The following is a 21762-nucleotide window of genomic DNA, read 5'->3' on the forward strand; positions in this document are numbered from 1 at the left end:
GGGGGGGGTGCGGGGGTGCAGGGCAGAAGGCTGGGTCTGGGGGGGAGGTCAGGGCAGAGGGCTGGGGGGGGTGCGGGGGTGCAGGGCAGAAGGCTGGGTGTTGGGGGGAGGTCAGGGCAGAGGGCTGGGGGGGGTGCGGGGGTGCAGGGCAGAAGGCTGGGTGTTGGGGGGAGGTCAGGGCAGAGGGCTGGGGGGGGTGCGGGGGTGCAGGGCAGAAGGCTGGGTGTTGGGGGGAGGTCAGGGCAGAGGGCTGGGGGGGGTGCGGGGGTGCAGGGCAGAAGGCTGGGTGTTGGGGGGAGGTCACGGCAGAGGGCTGGGGGGAGGTGTGGGGGGTGCAGGGCAGAAGGCTGGGTGTTGGGGGGAGGTCAGGGCAAAGGGCTGGAGGGTGTGTGGGGGGTGCAGGGCAGAAGGCTGGGGTGCTCGGCTCGTGGGGGTGCTCCCAGCCCCCCTGCCCTGAGCGGCTCATGGCAGGGGGCTGGGAGGGTTATGCCCTGTTCCACCTCCTTCCCCCAGGCCCATCCCTACCTCTCTCTGCCTCTTCTACGGAGCTGTGTGCACACTGCCGCTCCTCCCCCGCCCCCTCGCAAGGGCCATCGAGGCCTGGAGAGGGAAGAGGAGGGGGCAGAGGGGCCAGAATGCACCAAGCTGTGGGAAGAAGCTTGGTCCTGCTGCAGCCAAGCTTCCCTCCTCCCCCGCTTCTTCCCCCAGCGTGGCGCTTTCCGGCCCCTCCGCCCCTCCTCCTCCTCTCAGTGGGCAGGCAGCGTGGTGCTCAATATCGGCTTGCTGTGCCGTAGGTTGCTGACCCCTGATCTAGAGGGTGGCAGCACATAGGCTCTCTGAAGCTTTCAGAACCAGCCAGAGTATTGCACTCTCCTCTTCATCCACAACCCAGCGTTGTGGCTCTTGTTTGTCAGGTGGCTAGCAGGGGCACTGCTGTGCTGCCTAACAAGGTAGGGAGAGCAACCAGCTGCAGAGGCTTGGGGAGGCAGGTTTGTTTTTAATTCAAGAGGTTTCTTGGGTGCTATTGCGCCCTCAGTTGCAGCTGTGCAACCCCAAAGATTTCATTGGGTTTGTGGAAGAGTAGCTGCAAGGTAGAATTTGGCACTTGTGAGTACAGAAGTCTGAGTAGCTAGTACTGCTTGGCTGTGCTTTCCCAGGGCTCTCACTCAGGCCCTCACTTTTAAAATTTCCATGCTAGAAAATTGGATGTTGGTACCATGCTGGTTTCTGAAATTACTTTATATTTTCTGCTCCTGAATTCCGTCTGTGGATTCAGCAAAGTTAAGACTTCAATGCTCTGATTTACTCCTTCCAAGATTCTTCTGACCTGGCCAGTAAAACACCAGATAGTCTAAACATGAGTGGTATTTTAATCTACAGAGGGACAACCTGTTTCACATCTGTGTAAAAGCTGTTATTTATTTCTCTTACATAAAGCAGTGTGAGTCATACAGAGCACAGTTACCTGTCACTTCTGGAGATTCAGGACAAAAGCCAGAAACTATTAGTGTGTCTTTCCTGTTCATCAATCGTGTAAGAGTTGGATTAAGTTTCTTTTGTAACTTCTTAAATACTGTTGGTCTCATCTAATTTAGTAAAACATTGTGGTAATAATGGAATGTTCAGTATCAAAAAATCCCAAAGGTTGTCAAGTTCTTACAGTGCAAAAGCAGGGATACTAGTTTTTTTTCTTTGTTCTTTAAAAAAAAAAAAAAAAGTATACTGGGTTAGCACAATTTTCTTCTCTCTCTAACCCCAGTCCTCCCCTTTGAGGACGGATTGCACGTTGGTGAGGACTCTTAATGCCTCTTACTGATGTCAGTGAGAGATCAGGCCCTCAGCAACTCAGGCTTCATATATTTAGTCTCCCACCCACATCTATAACAAAGCCTTTGGGCTGGCAGCAAACACATGAATACTAGTCTCTCAGTTCTGACCCCATATCCACTAGCTGAAAGGCTCCAAGTCTGAGTCATTTTAATTTTTGAAATTAAAAGGTAAAAAATTCAAAATGGATAAAGGGAAAGGTGTTTTATGCCATTTTTAGTTAATCTATGCACATCATTAGTACAAGATATTTTGAAGACAAATAATTTAGTAACCCTTTAAAAAGAATAGATTCTTGTGTGAATAAGAATAGAAACTGCAGCAATGTGGACAACACTAGCAGGATACCAGCCCCCTAGGTCGAAGCTAATGACTAGCCAAAATAAGAAAAGTCATCCCGGAGCTCAATAAGCATTGCAAAGTAAGAGACATTATGTAACCTTGGATGGTGTTACTCCTTTCTTTGAAGCATTTACAATTGGCTCTTTTCAGAGATGGGGTAGTAGACTAGATGAATCTTTTGTCTCTTTGGGCATGGGAATTCCTAAGCTCTTATGCTGTTACTCAAACCCCAGCCTTTTTACTTTTGCTTCAGTTAGTGACTTCCTGAGGGGGAAGAAAATATATTCTTCTACTTCTGTATAGATGCAGAATCTTTCTATCTAAGAAACTTATATGGGGAATTGAGACACAGAGAAGCTAACTGATTTGCCCAACGCCACACAAGAAGATTTCAGGCTAGGTCTCTTGGTCATGGGGTTGAACCCTAACCACTCAGTAAACCTGCTGCTTATCATAACTATCATGTTTCAGGGTAAAATCTCCTTCCATAGTAGAAAAGTAGCTTCAAATTCACTATGTGGATACTACAACATACATAGAATCACAGGACTGGAAGGGACCTTGAGAGGTCATCTAGTCCAGTCCCCTGCACTCACGGCAGGATTAAATATTATCTACACCATTCCTGACAGGTGTTTGTCTAACCTGCTCTTAAAATTCCACAACCTCCCTAGGCAATTCATTCCCGTGCTTAACCACCCTGACAGTTAGGAAGTTTTTCTTAATGTCCAACCTAAACCTCCCTTGCTGCAATTTAAGCCCATTGCTTCTTGTCCTAGCCTCAGAAGTTACAAAGAACAATTTTTCTCCCTCCTCCTTCTAACAACCTTTTACATACTTGAAGACTGTTATCATGTCCCCTCTCAGTCTTCTCTTTTCCAGACTAAACAAACCCATTTTTTTTCAATCTTCCCTCATAGGTCATGTTTTCTAGACCTGTAATCATTTTTGTTGCCCTTCTCTGGACTCTCAAATTTGTCCACATCCTTCCTGAAATGTGGCACCCAGAACTGGACACAATACTCCAGTTGAGGCCTAATCAATGCAGAGTAGAGCGGAAGAATTACTTCTCGTGTCTTGCTCACAACATTCCTGCTAATACATCCAAGAAGGATGTTTGCTTTTTTTGCAACAGTGTTACACAGTTGACTCATAGGTAGCTTGTGGTCCACTATGACCCCCAGATGCCTTTCCTTAGTACTTCTTCCTAGGCAGTTGTTTCCCTTTCTGTATGTGTGCAACTGATTGTTCCTTCCTAAGTGGAGTACTTTGCATTTGTCCTTATTGAATTTCATCCTATTTACTTCAGCCCATTTCTCCAGTTTGTCCAAATGATTTTGAATTTTAATCCTACCCTCCAAAGCACTTGCAACCCCTCCCAGCTCGGTATCGTCTGCAAACTTTATAAGTGTACTCTCTCTACTGTTATCTAAATCATTGATGAAAATATTGAACAGATCCGGACCCAAAACTGATCCCTGCGGGACCCCGCTTGTTATGTCCTTCCACCATGACTGTGAACCACTGATAACTACTCTCTGGGAACAGTTTTGCACCCATCTTTTAGTAGCTCCATCTAGGTTGCATTTCCCTAGTTTGTTTATGAGAAGGTCATGTGAGACAGTATCAAAAGCTTTACTAAAGTCAAAATATAAAAACAAGGAAGGGGGCACCCGGATTTGAAACAGAGACCTCTTGATCTGCAGTCAAATGCTCTACCCAAGCTGAGCTATACCTCCACCATACATGAACACTACAGTCTAAGTACCAATGGTGGTGTTGGAGACATTCTTCAGAGGTTCAAATTCTTTTAAAGCTAGATATATAATTTTAATCATAGTACTGTACTAAATGATTAGCTAATCTTGCTTTTAAAAAAAGAAATGGCAGATGGCATTTTTCGTCACTTTATGAACAGCCACCATTCTAAAGCTGGAGAGTATGTGTGTGTGTGTGTGTGTGTGTGTGTGTGTGTGTGTGTGTTTATTTTTATGCTTGTACCATATATAATTTTCCCGTTGTTTTGAGATAAATGCTCTTTATGCCTGAAAGATAATGTTTTGGTTATATTTTTTATATATTAAATAGTAGCTGCTTTCCTCAGAACTGGCAGTTGAGCACAAAATTTTTTTAGCTATTTTTGAATTATCGAATCATAACACTATCACCATCCAGTTTTGCCTTTTTTCTTTGAGTGAGGGAAACAATAAATTCAGTTATTTTTATCATCACAGTAGAAAGGTTTTGTGAAATCAATACATTTATTTGTTATAGCTGGACCTCAGTTAAGAATGCGGACAAGTATAACAAAGGTAATTTATCTTTTCTTGTTATGTGACAACCAGGGGTCCATGGCAGCAAACAAAAGAAAGTATTTTTTCACACAACGCACAGTCAACCTGTGGAACTCCTTGCCGGGGGATGTTGTGAAAGCCCAGGCCCAGACTATCACAGGGTTCAAAAGAGAACTAGATAAGTTCAAGGAGGATAGGTCCATCAATGGCTATTAGCCAGGATGGGCAGGGATGGTGTCCCTAGCCTCTCTTTGCCAGAAGCTGGGAATGGGTGACAGGGGATGGATCACTTAATGATTACCTGTTCTGGTCAGTCTCTCTGGCACACCTGGCGTTGGCCACTGTCAGAAGACAGGATACTGGGCAAGATGGACCTTTGGTCTAACCCCATATGGCTGTTCTTATGAGCCCAGGGGCAGAGATGGGGGGGCACAAAGGGGTGGTGCCCCCCAAACTGCAGTGCCAGAACAGCGCAGTCCCGGGGGCAGCTCCCCCCCCCGGCCAGATCAGAGGCAGGAAGCTGGAGCCACACAGCATAGGGTGGCTGCTCCTCAGCTCCCAGCCCCTTTTGACTGCTCATGTAGCCAGTAAGAGCCGCCCTGGTGAGTGGACCCAGCTCTGGGGCTAGCAGAGCCCTCGGGGAGCAGCGACCGCAACCTTCCTGGCACACAGTCCCTAACTATCCCTCTCTCTGCACTCTGAGCTACCCCCTGCCCGCACACAGCCCCTAACTACTCCTCTCGCTGCACCCCGAGCTACTACCCTATCTGCAGACTGTCCCTAGCTACCCCCTCCCTGCACCCTGAACTACACCCTGCCTGCACACAGCCCCGAGTTCCCCCCCGTCTGGACCCTGAGCAGTTTTCAAACTTTGTGAGCTGAGCCTCCCCCTTTGAGTTATAATTTTTGGTTGTGCCCACCACCCCAGCCCCAACCCAGACAGGCAGGGTGGCCTGCTGAGGTGAGTTGGGGGTGGATGTGGCGCTCCCTCCCTGGGCCCTGGTGTGCAGAGCTGGCCCAAGCCCTTCCGGGCCCTGACTCCCCCCCCCCCCCCCCCCGCCCAATAGAAGTCAAACTGTGCCTATGCCCCAGGCACATCTCTCCCTCACTCCCCCTGGCCAGCAGATGGAGCCCTGGTGCTCCACAGGGCTAAAGCCCCAAGATCATGCGCCCACCCCACCCCATCCCAGCAGCTGAAGCCAGGAGCCCTTAACTGCCCCCCCTTACACATTGGTCCCTGGAATTTTTATAGCATGTTGAGGGAGCCTCAGAAAGAAAAAGATTGAGAATCCCTCTGATAGACCTCAGCAACCAAACTCCATTATTACTATGGACAGTGATGGTGACTCTAAGAGAATGTGTAACTTCAATATACATTGTTAAGTTGATCAACCTTTTAGGTTAATGCTGCATATAAATAAGATCCTTGGGGCAGGGACTGTAATTGCATTTGTAACTTGTACAGCACCAAGCACATTATTGGCACATAATAATAAATCATATTTTCAGAGAGTTCTATCTCATATTGATTCCATGACTACTTTAACTCAGGAATTATAACTAAGGGCCTCCTAGTCCAAAAACCAGACCCTATCACTTAAGCTAAGGGAAATCTCTGTTAGCTGTAGTAGAATGACAGGTTGTATATTCCGTTGCCTCCAAGTAACCAGAGAATGACATCAGCCCTGATCCAACAGAGCACTTAGGCACATGTGTAATTTGAGTCCTGCTAGGTCAATGGACTACACACTTGCTGAATGTTATGCACATGTTGAAGTTTTTGCTGGATCGGGGCCATTGTCACAAACACCAGAGCAGGTCTAACATTCCATTCAGAGCAGTGGTGGTCAAACAGTGATCGCCATTAAAAACTGGCTCTTTACCATTAACTGAAGTTAACTCTACCATGATCTCTGCAGTATTTGAATGTAGGAAATCTTGCAGATATCTTGGAAAAGGTAAATACTGTATCGTTATAAAAAGCCATCTTTAATGGCATGTATGATGCACACTAACCAATATATTTACAAACTCCACCCTGAATATTTACTCAGAGATTGATGTTCTGCATACAACCCCTCTGCCCGAAAATATGTACATCACTTGTAAATAATTTACGTGGTATGTAACTTAACATTGTGTTCTGCTGCTGCGCTGTAATTTACTTTTCAGAGAAATGTCATAAGGGTTTTTGCAACAGATACAGTCTGCATTTGGAGTGTGTACCCTATTTGTACAAAAGACTCTAACAGATCAGATATGTCGGGGTGGGACCCCCATACAGTACCGGGGAAATTCTGGGCAGAAAGGCTGCTTCTAGGCAGCTGGTGATAGGCTGTCAAAATGGAAGTAATCCTGAGGGCTCTACCTCAGTTATTTCATGGGTCTCTCTCACTTCTGGGACAGCCCAGGATTTGACGGCTGCAAAAGTGGCTTACAGTCACTATAGCTCTGCCTCTCCCTAGGCTGTGTGTTTTGTGGTGTTGTGAATCTAAAAATTTCATCCATAGCGCTCAAGGGAAAAGATGGACTTCCTGTCTTCTGCGAGTCATCTCACCATCCTGAATTCCTGCCACAGAATCAGGGATATACCTCCAGAATACAATATCACATAAACAACGGAATGGTGATGGACCAGTAGCTCACCACTGGAGTCCAGGGCAAGCAGCTAGGCTACAACTTTGTTTAAGGGTGTGGGGTGGACACCAGGAGTCTTGGGAAGGTTAGGAGTACTTGTGGCACCTTAGAGACTAACAAATTTATTAGAGCATAAGCTTTCGTGGACTACAGCCCACTTCTTCGTATGCATCCACGAAAGCTTATGCTCTAATAAATTTGTTAGTCTCTAAGGTGCCACAAGTACTCCTGTTCTTTTTGCGGATACAGACTAACATGGCTGCTACTCTGAAACTTGGGAAGGTTAGGGATGGACAGAAGGTTTCAGAAGGTGAAGATAAAAGGAGGCAAGGAGACTAAAAACCATCTCCTCTCTTTAGCCTTCCTGGAACAGTATAGGGAAGGTAAAGAAAGGGCTCAGTCCCATCTTCCCGTTCATCCCTCTGTAAATGCCTTTTCACTTCCAGAGCCTACATACAATTCACCATCCAGTCACTTTCCACCAGTGCCCGGGCACAGACATCACTGTAATGTGACATTTTCAGTGCCAGGTCAGAGCTAATGGTTCATTTTTGCAATTGGATTTACTGCACTTTTTGGAGGCTGTAGCTCCAAGAAACAAACTTTGAAAAAAAAAACACCCCATATACAAAATCCCTTGTTAAAATATGCAAATGCTCTGCAGCTCTAAAACCACTTAGCAATATGTAAAGGGCGGAGTTGGTGTTAGAGGAGAGATTGTGATTGATCAAATTGGGGGAGCATTTGAGCATTGACCTGCTAAACCCAGGGTTGTGAGTTCAATCCTTGAGGGGGGCCACTTAGGGATCGGGGGCAAAATCAGTACTTGGTCCTGCTAGTGAAGGCAGGGGGCTGGACTTGATGACCTTTCAGGGTCCCTTCCAGTTCTAGGAGACAGGATATCTCCATTAATTTATTTATTAAATGTATTTCTTTGTGTACTGCATTTGGGAAAAAATGAGGTTTACCTTTTTAGTGTGGTGACTTCGAAAATACAGTAGTGGCATAATTTACAGCCCCTTCTAATCACACAGTGAGATGGTGTCAAGTATCAGAGGGGTAGCCGTGTTAGTCTGGATCTGTAAAAAGCAACAAAGAGTCCTGTGGCACTTTATAGACTAACAGAAGTACTGGAGCATAAGCTTTCGTGGGTGAATACCCACTTCGCTCCAATACTTCTGTTAGTCTATAAGGTGCCACAGGCTCTGTCGCTTTTTGCGGTGAGATGGAAATCTCTTACTAACTTGCCTCTTTGTGAAGACATAATGCATAGCATGTTAGACATAAAATGACAGTCTTTTTTGCCCCCCCCCTCCCTTCCAACTCCCTTCTAATGGATTGAGTTGCAGAGAGATGTTTTGGCTTTGTCTATAGTATTACTGTAATGCTTATGTAGAAATGTGCGAGTTGATATGACACACAACCAGAACTTCAACCTATGGGCCAAATTCTGATCTCTCACACACACAGTCCCATTGACTTCAGTGGCCTTGCATGCATGTAGCTGAGCTTAGAATTGGATACTATCATTGATACATTGGATATTACTTACAAAATTTGGTCCATGGTATTCAAGGGATAGAATAAATAGTGGTGGAGGATAAAATGGTTATGCCCTTTCACTGAACTCAGTGAGTGGGCATTATATCTTACCATCAACTATGAAAGGGGAGTAACAGGTACCCTTGCATTGATGTCTAGGAGCTGGTTTGTCTCTTCCAGGATATCAAGTTAATTAAATGTTTCAAACTTTAAAAAAAAAAACCATGAAGCCCAAAGGCAGAATAATCCAGTATTACACTACCTTGCTTGAGTTCCAATTTTTTTGTACTTTGAAAGTTATAATAAAATAACACTTGGTGACTCTATGGTAAATTTGACACGCTCAGGACTTGGCTGGCATTTATAAATTGTTTGAATTGTGCTTTTTCGTGTTTTGTGACGTCCGCAGAACTTTTCAAGTGAATTAGAGTTGTAATCACTGTGCAGACATCTGTTATCCTCCCTATAATGAGACCACATCCAGCCATTTCAAGGTGCTCTGACTTAGAATAAGCTCATCAGTTTGTTTATTTGAGAGGTAAATGACAGTGTTATACCACTTGCAGGCTTCTTAAGGTTAATATAGAACAGAAGAGTGTGTGCAAGTTTAAACCTACAGACTCAAAATGGTCAAGCTCTGACTGTTTAGAGAGCAGTTTCTACTTTGAGACAGATGAAACCAGCTGTTCTGCCACAAACTCTACAAAGTACCCAGTGTACTCTGGAAGTACTGCTGAAACTAGCTAATCATAATCATGCATTTCAGCCTGATGTATTTCAATCCTGTTTCATTCAGATAGTCCAGAATGCACCAATCTGCTTGCCTAGTGGAATGGATTGGTATGAAAACATTGCACCTGTGCTCAGCAAACTGCATTGGGTTCCCCTCTGCTTTCAAGTGTAATTCAAGGCACTGGTTTGATCTTTACAGAGCTTTATAGTTTGGACCTGGCTACTGATGAAACTGCTTCTCTCTCCATGCACCACTGCAATGCATGAAATTAATTGAGGTTGTCATGCAGTCCATTCCTTCGTTTGCACTTTTAGACCCCAAACCAGTCTCCAGTACAGTACATAGTCTGGTGACTTGTCTTCACTGCTAAAAAAGGTGCATTTTCTACCTCGGGTAACTAACATGCATGACCTGTCTGAGGTGAAAGCACAATGAAGACCATGCACTTTAGTTTTACTGTTGAGGTAAGCAGTCCTATACCTCCTCCAGCAGTCGACCTCAATGAGTTTACCTTGTGGTAAAACTGAAGTGCCTGGTTTTCACTGTGTTTTTACTTCAGGATAACTCACAGGTCATGTGTTCGTTACCCCCAAGGTTTAAAAAAAAAAAAAACTTTTTTCTCAGTGAAGGCAGGGCCTGAGTAACTAGGCTGTGTGGTGGGAAGTTCTTCAGGGGCTTTAGCAGGGGATCTTCCACAGGCTTGCCTTGCCTCCAGATCCCCACTGGACTGTGACACATATAGAACCTCTGCCCACACACAGAGCTGGGTTCAGTCTCTCTGCAGGCAGTCTCCCATACAGCAGAATCACACAGCCCTCCATTCTCACGAAGGATATGGTAGTATTTTCACCTTGATGACTGGAAGCGAGGTCTCTGGGTGAAGAATTCATTCATTTTCATAGCAGCAAAGTCTCCATGTAAGACAATTCAGGGCGCGTATTTCACAATGTTGCTGGTTATTATGAATGTGGAGTCTATGTTGTGTATGAGATGCTGCATCTGTGAACTAAGGTACACTCCCCACTAAGTATTTGTTTAATCATCCTCATTAATCAACATTATCTATATCCTTTTAAAAGCTCTTTTAATCTGCATTAGTATGATCGAGACAATGAAAAGTTGTTTTATGCTTCTGGGAATTGAAATTCTGACCTTGAACTGGGATCCCTAGGAGCAGCGGGCTAATCTTTTTATTGAGCTCTCATGCAAGGTTATAGTTTCAACTGAATTGTACCTTTCAGCAATAGCTTTGAGTGACATGTAAAAAAACCAACCTCCCTCTACCCTAACTGTATACTGAGTTCTCCAGCACCTTTTGGGAATGTTGACATCTGTATTCAAGAACGGAAAGATAAGATGTAGAGTAAGATACATTTCATTCAAGGAAAAAAAGGTAGATCCAAAAAAAGTAAATGAGCTTTAAAATGGGGTTCTATTCAGAAAAGTGACTGTGTAAAAATGCCACCATCTTACTCAACAGATCTTTTTGTTGTATATCAGTCATGTCTGCTGACTGTTCTGACTAGGATAAGGTTTTACTGCCACTAGCATTGCAGCGCTAGAACAGCCTTGGGAAACGGATTTGGCTTTTATTCTGGATTTAACATTATCCCAAAAATAATTACCTACGTTGTAATTGCAGGCCCAGGTTTTGCCCTTAGTTCCTTCTCCGCAACTCCTCTTGGAACTCAAGTTGCACATGTGTAGAACTTGGCCTACAGGATCTTTGTTACTGATGTTGATCTGAACAGGGAAGAACTTCATTTTCAGGTCCTGGATTACCTTTGGGACACTGATGATCGGGGAGAAAAAAAACAATTTTTACTCTCATTGAGAGCCCTGTATCTGTAGAGATGGAGAGGCAATAAACACAGAAACCAATTATGCTTTTTTATTATCACTTTCCAGAGTAGAAGCACATTGTAATTCTCACTATAAATGCAGTACTAACCTAATACACATTGTTAACCAACATCGTAAATATGCTAACTAATTTAAACTAATTAATAACCTGGCCATGAGGTGATCTTAACTCAAGTTAGAGCCAGGAGCCAGACTTCTTGCCCCTCTTTTAACTCTTACTTTTTGGGTTCTCTCTCTCTCTCTTTCAGCTTTATGTCTGCTCCTCTGTATAGAACAGCCCCATGGTCAGGATAATTCAGTGTCTGTTTTCAATGTTTGGAATTTTAATGGAGCCTGTGTTTACCCCAGCACTATGTCCTTTCTCCTGTCTTCCATATAGCTTTGCATTTCCTGATGTTTCTTTGAAGTTTTTTTTTCTAATTAAGATGATACTTTTTTTCTAATTAAGCTGATACTTTTCAAGTCTCAGCCTGAAATTGAAATATGCCTGTTATTTTGCACCATGTTTCTGTCCTAAAAAGAGACAGATGCTGAGTATTTTTAGAAACACAGTATAGTTAGTTAGATATTAGGTTTTAAAAAATATGCATAAACATATATAGACACACCTATAGCTTATAGTCAACATGCTGAACATTTTCCTTTCCAGCACTTATTCTCTTCTCCTTATGGCTTTGATTACTCTAGCATTTCCTAGGAAAAATTTTTCACCTACATTAACTCCCGTCCAATTCTACTGATGGTAGTAATGGTGGGAGCACTAGTGCAGCTAAGGTGCCAGTGGCTGAGTGTTTTACTGCCATGTCATGTAGACCTGCACTGAGCAGGTTTCACTAACATGGGTCCTCAACTGCTGGTGATCACCTGGAAGCCTGTGTACACCAGCACTTGCTCTGGGATCCGGACTTTGCTGTCCGTGCAACAACTGTACAAAAAGGCATGGTCTTGTGGTTTAGAGTGCATTCCCTCTGACGGTATACAGATCAACAACAAATGAAGGCTGGCAGATGATGGTTGCATATATTGTTCTTTCCAACTTTGACTGGCTTGATCCCTGTTTCAAAGGAATCACTGGACAGTATTCCTTTCTCTCATCATGCTGGACTGACCAGCATGGCTCTAATATCTGACTTGAAGCACACAACCTACTATGTCAGAATTACAATAAGGGTCTGAATGAAACTGACAAAAGTCCATAGATTCAGATTAAAATTTGAACTTCTAGCTTGATCTACATGGTTGGGTACAAGTGTTCACGCTGCTTTGAAATATTAGGGGACTCTATGTGGCATTTATATTCCTTGGCACAACAGAACGTGTTGAGTGAAGTTTCAACTTTCTGAATCTTAGTTTTTTGTCAGTTTGAGAGACCCTTAGCAGTAATGATTTGATTCTGTGAAGCTTTTTAGAGCAGTTAAAAAGAAGGGCTCTTGTGGGAAGTAAATGGGAATTAATAAAATAGTCCAAAGCATCCACATTTTTGTCTACTTTTCCTTTTGTTTATGTATCATTTACCCAATAGCCTCCTTCAAAATCACTATAGTCTATGCTGCAAATAGGTACTGAGAGTTTAAATGTATTTTATCTAGCAGACAGCACACATTCCAAGCTTGTGCATTTCATGAGTAAATTCATAATTGGAAATTCTGAAAAAACAAAAAGTGAGTATTTGACCTGATAGATAATAATATCATCCTAGGAACTATTATGGCTTCTTGTGCAATATTTTCCCAGAGATAGCAGGTGTGACAAAAATCCTTCTCAGTTTATTTTTTTGTAGAACGGCTGCACGAAAGTTGTTGGATCTCTCAGTAGATTTAAAAAAAACCCTCTGCTTTTAATGCTTTTTGAGAGTATGAAAGACTTTGGTTAATTTACCAAAGGGCTGTAGGAGTGCACTCGAATTGTGAGTTTTGGACTACGAACGTATGTGAATTGAACTGCCTTGTTTGGCCCTGGGACAGGCTGAAAAAGGGACTATTATCTTACTCTACCTTTCCTAATGAACAATAGATCAGTCTTTAAACAAGTCCCTTCATGTTATGAAATAATGAATTTCAGCTGCTTAAAACTGTGGGCCTACTGGTATGAATGTCACTTGAGTGCATTGCTAACAGAACATCAAACAATTCACATACAGTCATGAGTTCTCTGCAAATGGTGACATAGAGGTGACTCATTTGGTTGTGTATGTGAGAGAGGAGCGTGGTTTCAGGATTGCATTTTAGCAAAGTCCCATCTCTTGGTTGAGCCTAGAGGGCTTTGTCATGAACTTTGGGGGAAAGGGATGACTGTCTGCATCTTGCCTAAAATGAGGTGTTGAGAATAAGCAGAAAGAGAAGGAATAAAGGGTAGTATTAAAAGAAATGCAAAGTGACAATTTAAACCAAAGAATGTCCAGCAAATAGTGTTGAGTGAGACAGAGAAGATGTGTTTGACCTGAAAACCCGTATAATGGAGTTGCTGTGTGAAAAGTTGGCTATACCATTAAAACAGTGGGTAAACAATAGTAAAGTTAAACAGTTTCCATCATAAATTATGTTTTTCTTGTTGTTCAGGTGAAGCTGAGCAGGAGCTGGGACCCCCTCCATCCGTAGATGAGGCAGCAAACACACTCATGACTCGCCTGGGCTTCCTCCTTGGCGAGAAAGTCACAGAGGTACAGCCGGGGCCCCAGTACAGCATGGAGGTGCAGGATGAGAATCAGGTATGAGATCTCCTTCGGCATTACAAATGTACAGCAATAATTGGTTGGTTGTGATGTAGCACATGAGTTTTTGTAATTATCACATGGTGTATGTGTGGTAGAGATGGAATGATTTTCACAAAAGGAAAAAGCTAATAATACCATATTATTAAACTGTGGGTCATAATTACACACTAGCAATACATGTTTATGGGATCAGCTGATACCATTTGTGATAGTTTCTGTCATTTTCCTGTTTGAGCTGCAAGCTTCCTAAGGGACAATAGCCTCTCTTACCATATTAGATAATAGTGCTCAAAATAATTCGTATTCTATGCACCTTTCCTGTGAGGCCTTTAAAGTACTTTAGAAACATTAAATAAGTCTCGTAAATCCCCTGGTGGGGCAGGTAAGTAGTAGTATCCTAATTTTACAGCTGCTTACATGACTTGCTCATATTCACATATTGAGATGGCTCAAAGCTGAAAATATATACAAACACCAAATTATTGTTGTCAAATTCTCATTGAACTTAACTCAACTTTCTGGATGTCTCAAGAACAGAGTGGCAGCCAGGCGCTGGTTGAATAGTAAATTTGTTGGGAGTTTTGCCCGAGTAAGGACTTTGGATCCCAGTTCTGTAGTAATCACTCCTAGTCTTCTGCTCTGGACAGTAGACTCACTCCCCGCACAGGGAAGTGAATAAGCTGAGGACATTTCTACCAAACTGAGATGTGATGGGGTGAGAGTGAAAACCAAAAAAAGGGAGTCTGTTAATTGAAGAAGGATGGTCCACTGGTTAGGACTCTAGCCTGGGACGCGGGAGATCCAAGGGTAATTTCCTGCTCTCTGACACAGACATACTGTGTGACCATGGTCAAGTCACTTAGTCTCCATAAAAAGAACAGGAGTACTTGTGGCACCTTAGAGACTAACAAATGTATTTGAGCATAAGCTTTCATGGGCTACAGCCCACTTCATCATTAGTCTCTATGTGCCTCAGCTCCTTGTGTGAAAATTGGGGCTATTGTGAAAAATAAATAATTAAAGATTGTGAGGTGCTCAGATATGGTGATTAAAAAGGCCATGCTAGTACCATAGAGGGAAGTGGGTATTGTTGTTTACAGGCTTATTTTTCTTACTCATTGCCTGAAGTTCCTTTTATTACATCTGCTTTGGTAGGCTAACAAAGCAATGACTGTCTAGCTTGTCTTTGTGGTGAAATAAAAGCTCTCATGTAGTTTTTGGTTCCTCTTTGGACTGACTTGATACTGGAATAATAAATTTGTCTGCGTCTCTGAAGTGTGATTGGCCATTTTTTATTTTTCCGGTGATTCAGGAAAGCTCCTCTTCTTCAGACTGAAGTTTTCAGCACCCTTCTTTGCTCTTTGATTTTACACTGCCACTGAACAGAACTTTTAAAAATAAATTCTATCATTTTTAGCGGTGCAAATCACTATTGAATTTAACCCCTCCTGATTTTTTTAAGAACGAAAAGGAGGCTGTTACTTGCAGATAGGTGAGTAGTGCCGGTGCCAGAGCTAGAGAGGTAGGCTGGATCAGGTGGGTGAAAAAGCTGGAGCAATGGGAGGAGGTAAGTAGATGGGGTAGAGTTAGTAGCCGGAGTTATGGATGTCCAGAGAAGAGTGGCAGCTATAGATCAGCTAACCTAGAGAGGAAGGAAGCTGTATTCCTTCAGCAGCAGGGAATGAAGAGGTTGGCCTGCAGGGGGACTGGAGAATTTGGTGGGGGAGGAGAGGGCAAGCTCTGTGTTGTCATAGATTTCTATGAGTGTTTTTGAGCAGTCCATGGCACAAGTGGGACAAAGGGTTAACACGCTTTTCTCTTCCGAGCAAAGAAGATGGATTTTTCTAAAATGTTTATTCTTTAACACATTAATTAAGTTTTTCATGATTTCACGTAGTTTTTTGTGTAAGTTTTGTTGGCTCTCTTTGAAATGCACTATATAGTACATTGTGTTAGGAAGTGTATTTTTAACAGGCACTTATTTAAATTGAATACTTCAAAGCAGAATAGAGATTTCTACTATAAATGGTTCCTTTTGTTGGCTTTTTTTTAATTAAAAACCCATCTTTTCTGAAAATACTCCTTTTAAGAATAAGTAAAAGAAAATATCTTTACAGAGACAGCAGGGACAGTTGCACTCTGAAGTAGATTGATATCTTGGGCTCTGCACCAATTATTGCGTAAAAAAGTTTTAGAGGCCCTTTGAACACCATTCATGTGCTTAGTGAAGATAGAGAAAAGCCAAGTTCTTAATTTACCAAGAGAAATTTGTTGTGGGGTTTGTTTTTTTGTGAGCAGTGCCTCCTCTGTCAGTGCTGCATATTTCCCTAAAGTCCACATCTAAGGGCTGGTCTACACTGGGGGTGGAGGGGGGGAGAAATCGATCCAAATACGCGCATAGTGTAGCTAAAGTCGAAGTATCTTTGATCGAGTTACCTGGGGTCCACACGGCGCAGGATCAATGGCCGCAGCTCCCCCATCGACTGCGCTACCGCCGCTCGCTCTGGTGGAGTTCTGGAGTTGACGGTGAGCGCGTTCGGGGATCGATATATCGTGTCTTAACGAGACACGATATATCGATCCCGGATAAATGGATTGCTACCCGCTGATACGGCGCGTAGTGAAGACATACCCTAAGCTGCTAATGGCCAGTCTAAATAGAGTATGGAATTTAGTTTCTCTCCCCTCTATTCTGAAGGTGTGATTGCAGCAATCCTCTTCCAGACAGGAGGACTGTCAAACAGTCTTGTCCAAGTTTGATGTCAGTCTTACGGTATGAATCCACTGGCATTTGTGTGACTAGCATTTGTGATTCTCTGACTCCTAACCACATCCCTCTGAAGGCAGGTCTACACTTAAAACACTGCATTGGTGCAGCTGTTCCACTCTCATGTTTCAGAGAAGACGCTCCTACGCCGATGGGAGTGTTCCCTCAGAGCCAGTAGCTATGTCACCAGGAGTTCTCCCACTGATATAGTGCTGTCTATACCGGGACTATGGCTAGGTCTACACTATGGGGGTGGGGGTCGGCCTAAGATACGCAACTTCAGCTACGTGAATAGCATAGCTGAAGTTGCGTATTTTAGGTCGACTTACCTGGCTGTGGGGATGGTGGCGAGTCGACCGCTGCCGTGCCGCCGTCGACTCCGCTTCCGCCTCTTGCCGCGGTGGATTTCCGGAGTCGACGTCAGAGCCATCGGGGATCGATTTTATCGCGTCTTCACTAGATGCGAGAAGTCGATCCCTAATAGATCGATTGCTACCCGCCGATCTGGCGGGTAGTGAAGACGTGCCCTTAGTTGGTATAACTGCATTGTGCGTGGGGTGTGGATTTTTCACACCCCTGAGCAACATAGTTATACCGAAATAAGTGTGTAGTGTAGACCTGGCCTAAGAGTGGCAGTCCATCTAAGTATTTCCCAAAGTAAAGACCCTTCTGCTGCAGCACGTGTCACAGCTCTGTTGCCATCCCACTAAACTAGCCCTCCAAGAGTTAATTCTTCAGCATAAATCATGGATGCAGGGATGTTGTTGGGGTTTGCAAAGATTAATTTGCAAAGATGCTGACATCTGATTGAAACTTTGGCTACCATTATGCACTTGAATTTTAAAAAAGAAAAGCTCTTTCTAGATTTTAATTCATTAGTTTATGTGGCTTGAGCAGTGAAAGCAATCTCTGTGTAAAAAGCTAGGACTAGATGGCTGCTTGCTATTCTGACCATGCTCTGCCCTCTGAAGCGAGAATATAATTATTTGCAATCTCTCCAATGTTGAGGTGAAATGAAAATAAGGAATAGAGCTGTTTTTAACTAAAACTGTCCCAATCTATAAATCCAACACATTGCATTTCCACTCGAGTGCTTTATTTTGATTATAGCAAGGGACACATTTTCTTATTCAAATTGCTAAGAAGTTGCAACTTTTTATATACTGTTTCTTACTTAAGCATGTTTTCCTTAATGAGAGATCACAAATGCCAAAGAGTAAAACCTTTTTCTCCTATTCTTCACAAACTTTCTTTTGCTTTATTGGCTACCAGTAAAGCAAAAGGAATATGAGAGCAGTATAGTAAAGTTTACTTTTTCAAATGCTTTATTAGAAATATAAAAATAAATGTAGCAACAATGTTGAAAATATAGAATTGTCTTATGAATGGAAATGTATATTTATAATTGGCATACAGGAATATATGATGAGTATATTTCTGTATCAATACAAAAAACTCTTTTTTTTGTCAGGGCAGAGTAATATATTATAAGTTTGAATATTTCCATTTGCCAAGCATCTTGTTGCTAACTGGCTGCAATAGTAACATTAGTTAGAATTGCAGCAAACATTAGCTTGAAATAACAGTTGAAAAAGTGGCATGGAAACCCTCTGCTTTGGAGAAAATACAACACCAGATGAATAACAACACTAGGGTTACCATATTTCAGCAAGCAAAAAAGAGGACGGAAGGAGCCCCACCCTAGCCCCGCCCCTGCCCCTTCCACTTCCCGCCCCCCTCAGAACCTCCAGCCTTCCCCCCGCTCCTTGTCCCCTAACTGCCCCCTCCTAAGACCCCCCCACCCTAACTGCCCCCCAGGACCCTACCCCCTCCTGTACCCTGACTGCCCAAATCCTTATCCACTCCCCCTAAAGCCCCCCCCGAACTCCCGACCCCCCCTTTTGACTACTCCCTCCAGAACCTCCCTGCCCCTTCTCTGACCCCCTGGCCCCCTTACCCTGCCGTTCATCCCAGCACGCTGGGCAGCAGGGGAGGAGGAGCGGGAGAGGAGCTCCAGACTGCCGGAGGCGATCTGCGAATGCAGGGAGGGAGGGAGAGAGTGATCTCTGCTGCAGGGGAAGCGGAGGAGGGGCTCTCTCTGGCAGTCGGATCCCCATGTAAGTGGCACCATCCGGCCGGCTGCCCTGATAGCTGCGCACGCTCTGCCTGGGGGGGAAGTCCGGACATTTATAAATTCCCCCCGGACGCTATTTTTAGCTCAAAAAGCCGGACATGTCCAGGGGAATCCGGATGAATGGTAACCCTAAACAACACTTTACATTTGTATATCTCCTTTCATTCTGCAAGATCCCAAAGATGACATAAAATGTATGGATGACACAGTATTATTTAGGCTAGTTAGGATAGAGAAAACCATTTGGAACTCTGAAAGGCCCTAACAGAACTATGCACTTGAGAAACATGGTGTCAGATGCAATTCATGTACTGTAGGTATTGCACATTAGAAGGAACCATTTATATTGCTCATATCTATTGATGGATTCTAAGTAGTTCTAGCAACTCAGAAAAAAGACCTTTGGCATCCAGGACAGCTCAAAGAAAATATCTGCATGACATGCAACAGTGATCCAAAAAGTGAGCTAGATGTTAGGTTGCACTCGGAAAGGGATAGAAATGTTATAGTCTTACTATATAAAATCATGGTTTACCCTCACCTTGAATACTGGCATATAGCTACTGTGTTGCTAGGGGCAATAGAAGTATCTAAGTAGATCAAATTATTTAGTTCTGTTCATTCATCTCAAAAAGGATTTAACAGAAACAAAAAAGATCCTGAGAAGAGCAATGAAAATATTTTGAGGCCTTGAAATACTTCCTTTTGCGAAAAGGTTAAAAAGATAGAAATGTAAAATTTAGAGCAGAGACAAATAAGAGGTGAGAAACCGTACCTCAAGTGCTCTAAATGCCCCAATAACAATTAGTGGGTGAGACCAGACCATCGCTATGCTCTTGAATGAACTCATACAGGAAAATGATAAAAGACAAAAACACCATATCACCTGTGGGCGAACACCTTTCACAAAGTGATCACTCTATATCTGACCTCTGTCCTCATGATTAAAGGAAACCTATAGAGCGCTTTCAAAAGATGAACCTGGGAGCTTCAATTCATAACTTTTCTAGACACTAATAATCATGGACTGAATAGAGACACTGGATTTATGGTTTACTACAGCAATCTATAACCCAATAACACACCCTCCCATCTCCCATCCCCTCCCTTCCTGTCCCCCTATGACTGGAGGGCTGTTAACCAGCCACTTCATGTTGAATGGTCCCTTGAAATATGTAACTACTTATGCTAAACAATCTGTTCCACCTTATATTTAGCTGTGACACTGAATATGTTTTCCAGACCTGAAGAAGAGCTCTGTGTAAGCTTGAAAGCTTGTTTTTTCAACAACAGAAGTTGGTCCAATAAAAGATATTACAAGAAAATATGTTTCTTCACAATGTATAATTTAACATGTGGCACTCATTGTCACAAGATATTGTTAAGGCAAAGAAATCCATAGATCTCAAAGAAGATTTAACATTTATATGAATAATAAGAATATCTACAGTTAAACTTACTAGGATTTAAAAAAGAATAAAAGTCATTGTGCTCAGCCACTAGCTGTATTGGTTAGAAAAAAATTCTCTTTGTGAACATGTTGTTACATAATTGTCCATTAAGGTGATTTTACACCTTCCTTAGAAGCATCTTTTTATTGATCACTGTCAGAGATTGGCTATTAGTTTAAATGGACTACTGGCAATGCCCGTCTTATAACCACATAAAATAAATAGACTTCATTTTTTAAAATGTAATCCAGAAGGAACCAAAACAGGAAACTATGGTATGAAGTGTATGTGCTTATTAACAGCTAGGTCAACCTTGCTGAGATTTAAATCTGTAGTTTCTAGGAGACTAAATATTTCAAGAGCAGCGCTCTTAGACATAGGGAAAATTGACACATTAGTCAAGCACTGTTATTTCTAGAGTGTGAAGTATTTAGTTTGCAACATTTGTAGTGTTATATTCATCTATTACTCGTACTGCTGTGTGCGTGTGCCTTTTGCAGGGAGAGTAGAGGAACCATGTTGGTGTGTTCCTAATGCTTCAAAAGATGATCTGATGGCAGCCACCTAAAAAGATAAAGGAATAAAAAGAGTGCAAAAATGTAGCAAATGTTCATACACGACTACCTTTATAAGGAATCAGATCATAAGGGGAATTATAACTAGAGCTGTATGCGAGATGGCTTTCCCATTCTGCAAAACTTTTCAAGATTTCAAAAATGCTCCTGTTTCACATTGGGATGAAACCAAATTCGTTTGAAATTTTTCATGAAAATCTACCAAGAAAGACACTAGAATATCCAATAGCCTGGTGTTTGGGGCAGTCACGATGTGGGGGACCCAACTTCATATCTCTGTTCTGCCATTCTCCCATGTCCCAGATGAGTGTCCTCCTGGCCAGGCTATTGGCCTTTCTAGGGTAGGGGGTCTCTGTGGTTTTGATCAGAAATGTCATTCTGGACCTGAGAAACTTTTTCTGATGAAAGTTTAATCAAAACTGGTATGTTGCCACAAAAAGTTTCTGTTTTGATGCATCAACATTTTCTAAGAAAAATCCTCCCCATCAGTCTAAATATAAGCTGGTTGGAAGTGCCTGGATGTCCTCCTTTCTACTATATAGCAGTCTCTAGGAGTTATTATAAACGCATGTTCGTGGTGGTCTGTCTGGATGAACACCATATACCTGGTTCACCAGTGTGTTACTCCAGGTCTGTGATGGTAGATGGTTATGATTAAATCAGTGGAGTTACACTAGCATGGAATTAGAGTAATACAGTGGTGAATCAGTCCTCATGTTTTTTAGAGTTATGCAATCCCACCTATTGTGCACAATGCTCCATTTTCCCTCAAATGGCTGGTGATTGCCGGCTGAGTAAGCGAGCATTTTCACAAGCCACAGTGGGATTTCTGTGACAAATTGGATAGCTCCCCTCTAGCTACACATGGGATCTGCCTTCTAATT

The 21762-nt window shown here is 42.9% G+C and overlaps 1 protein-coding gene across 12 annotated transcripts in view; it reads left to right on the forward strand.

Annotated features, from left to right (window-relative positions):
• TANC2 (tetratricopeptide repeat, ankyrin repeat and coiled-coil containing 2) overlaps positions 1-21762 on the forward strand; it is a 593041-nt gene that overhangs the window by 408321 nt on the left and 162958 nt on the right. For all 12 annotated transcript variants that reach the window (XM_034755956.1, XM_034755955.1, XM_034755959.1 and 9 more), the window contains one exon: positions 13797-13945. In XM_034755956.1, coding sequence (XP_034611847.1) covers positions 13797-13945 — 149 coding nt within the window. The remainder of the gene's footprint in view (positions 1-13796; positions 13946-21762) is intronic.

This window comes from Trachemys scripta, chromosome 23 (genome assembly GCF_013100865.1).
Source record: "Trachemys scripta elegans isolate TJP31775 chromosome 23, CAS_Tse_1.0, whole genome shotgun sequence".
Lineage (NCBI taxonomy): Eukaryota > Metazoa > Chordata > Testudines > Emydidae > Trachemys > Trachemys scripta.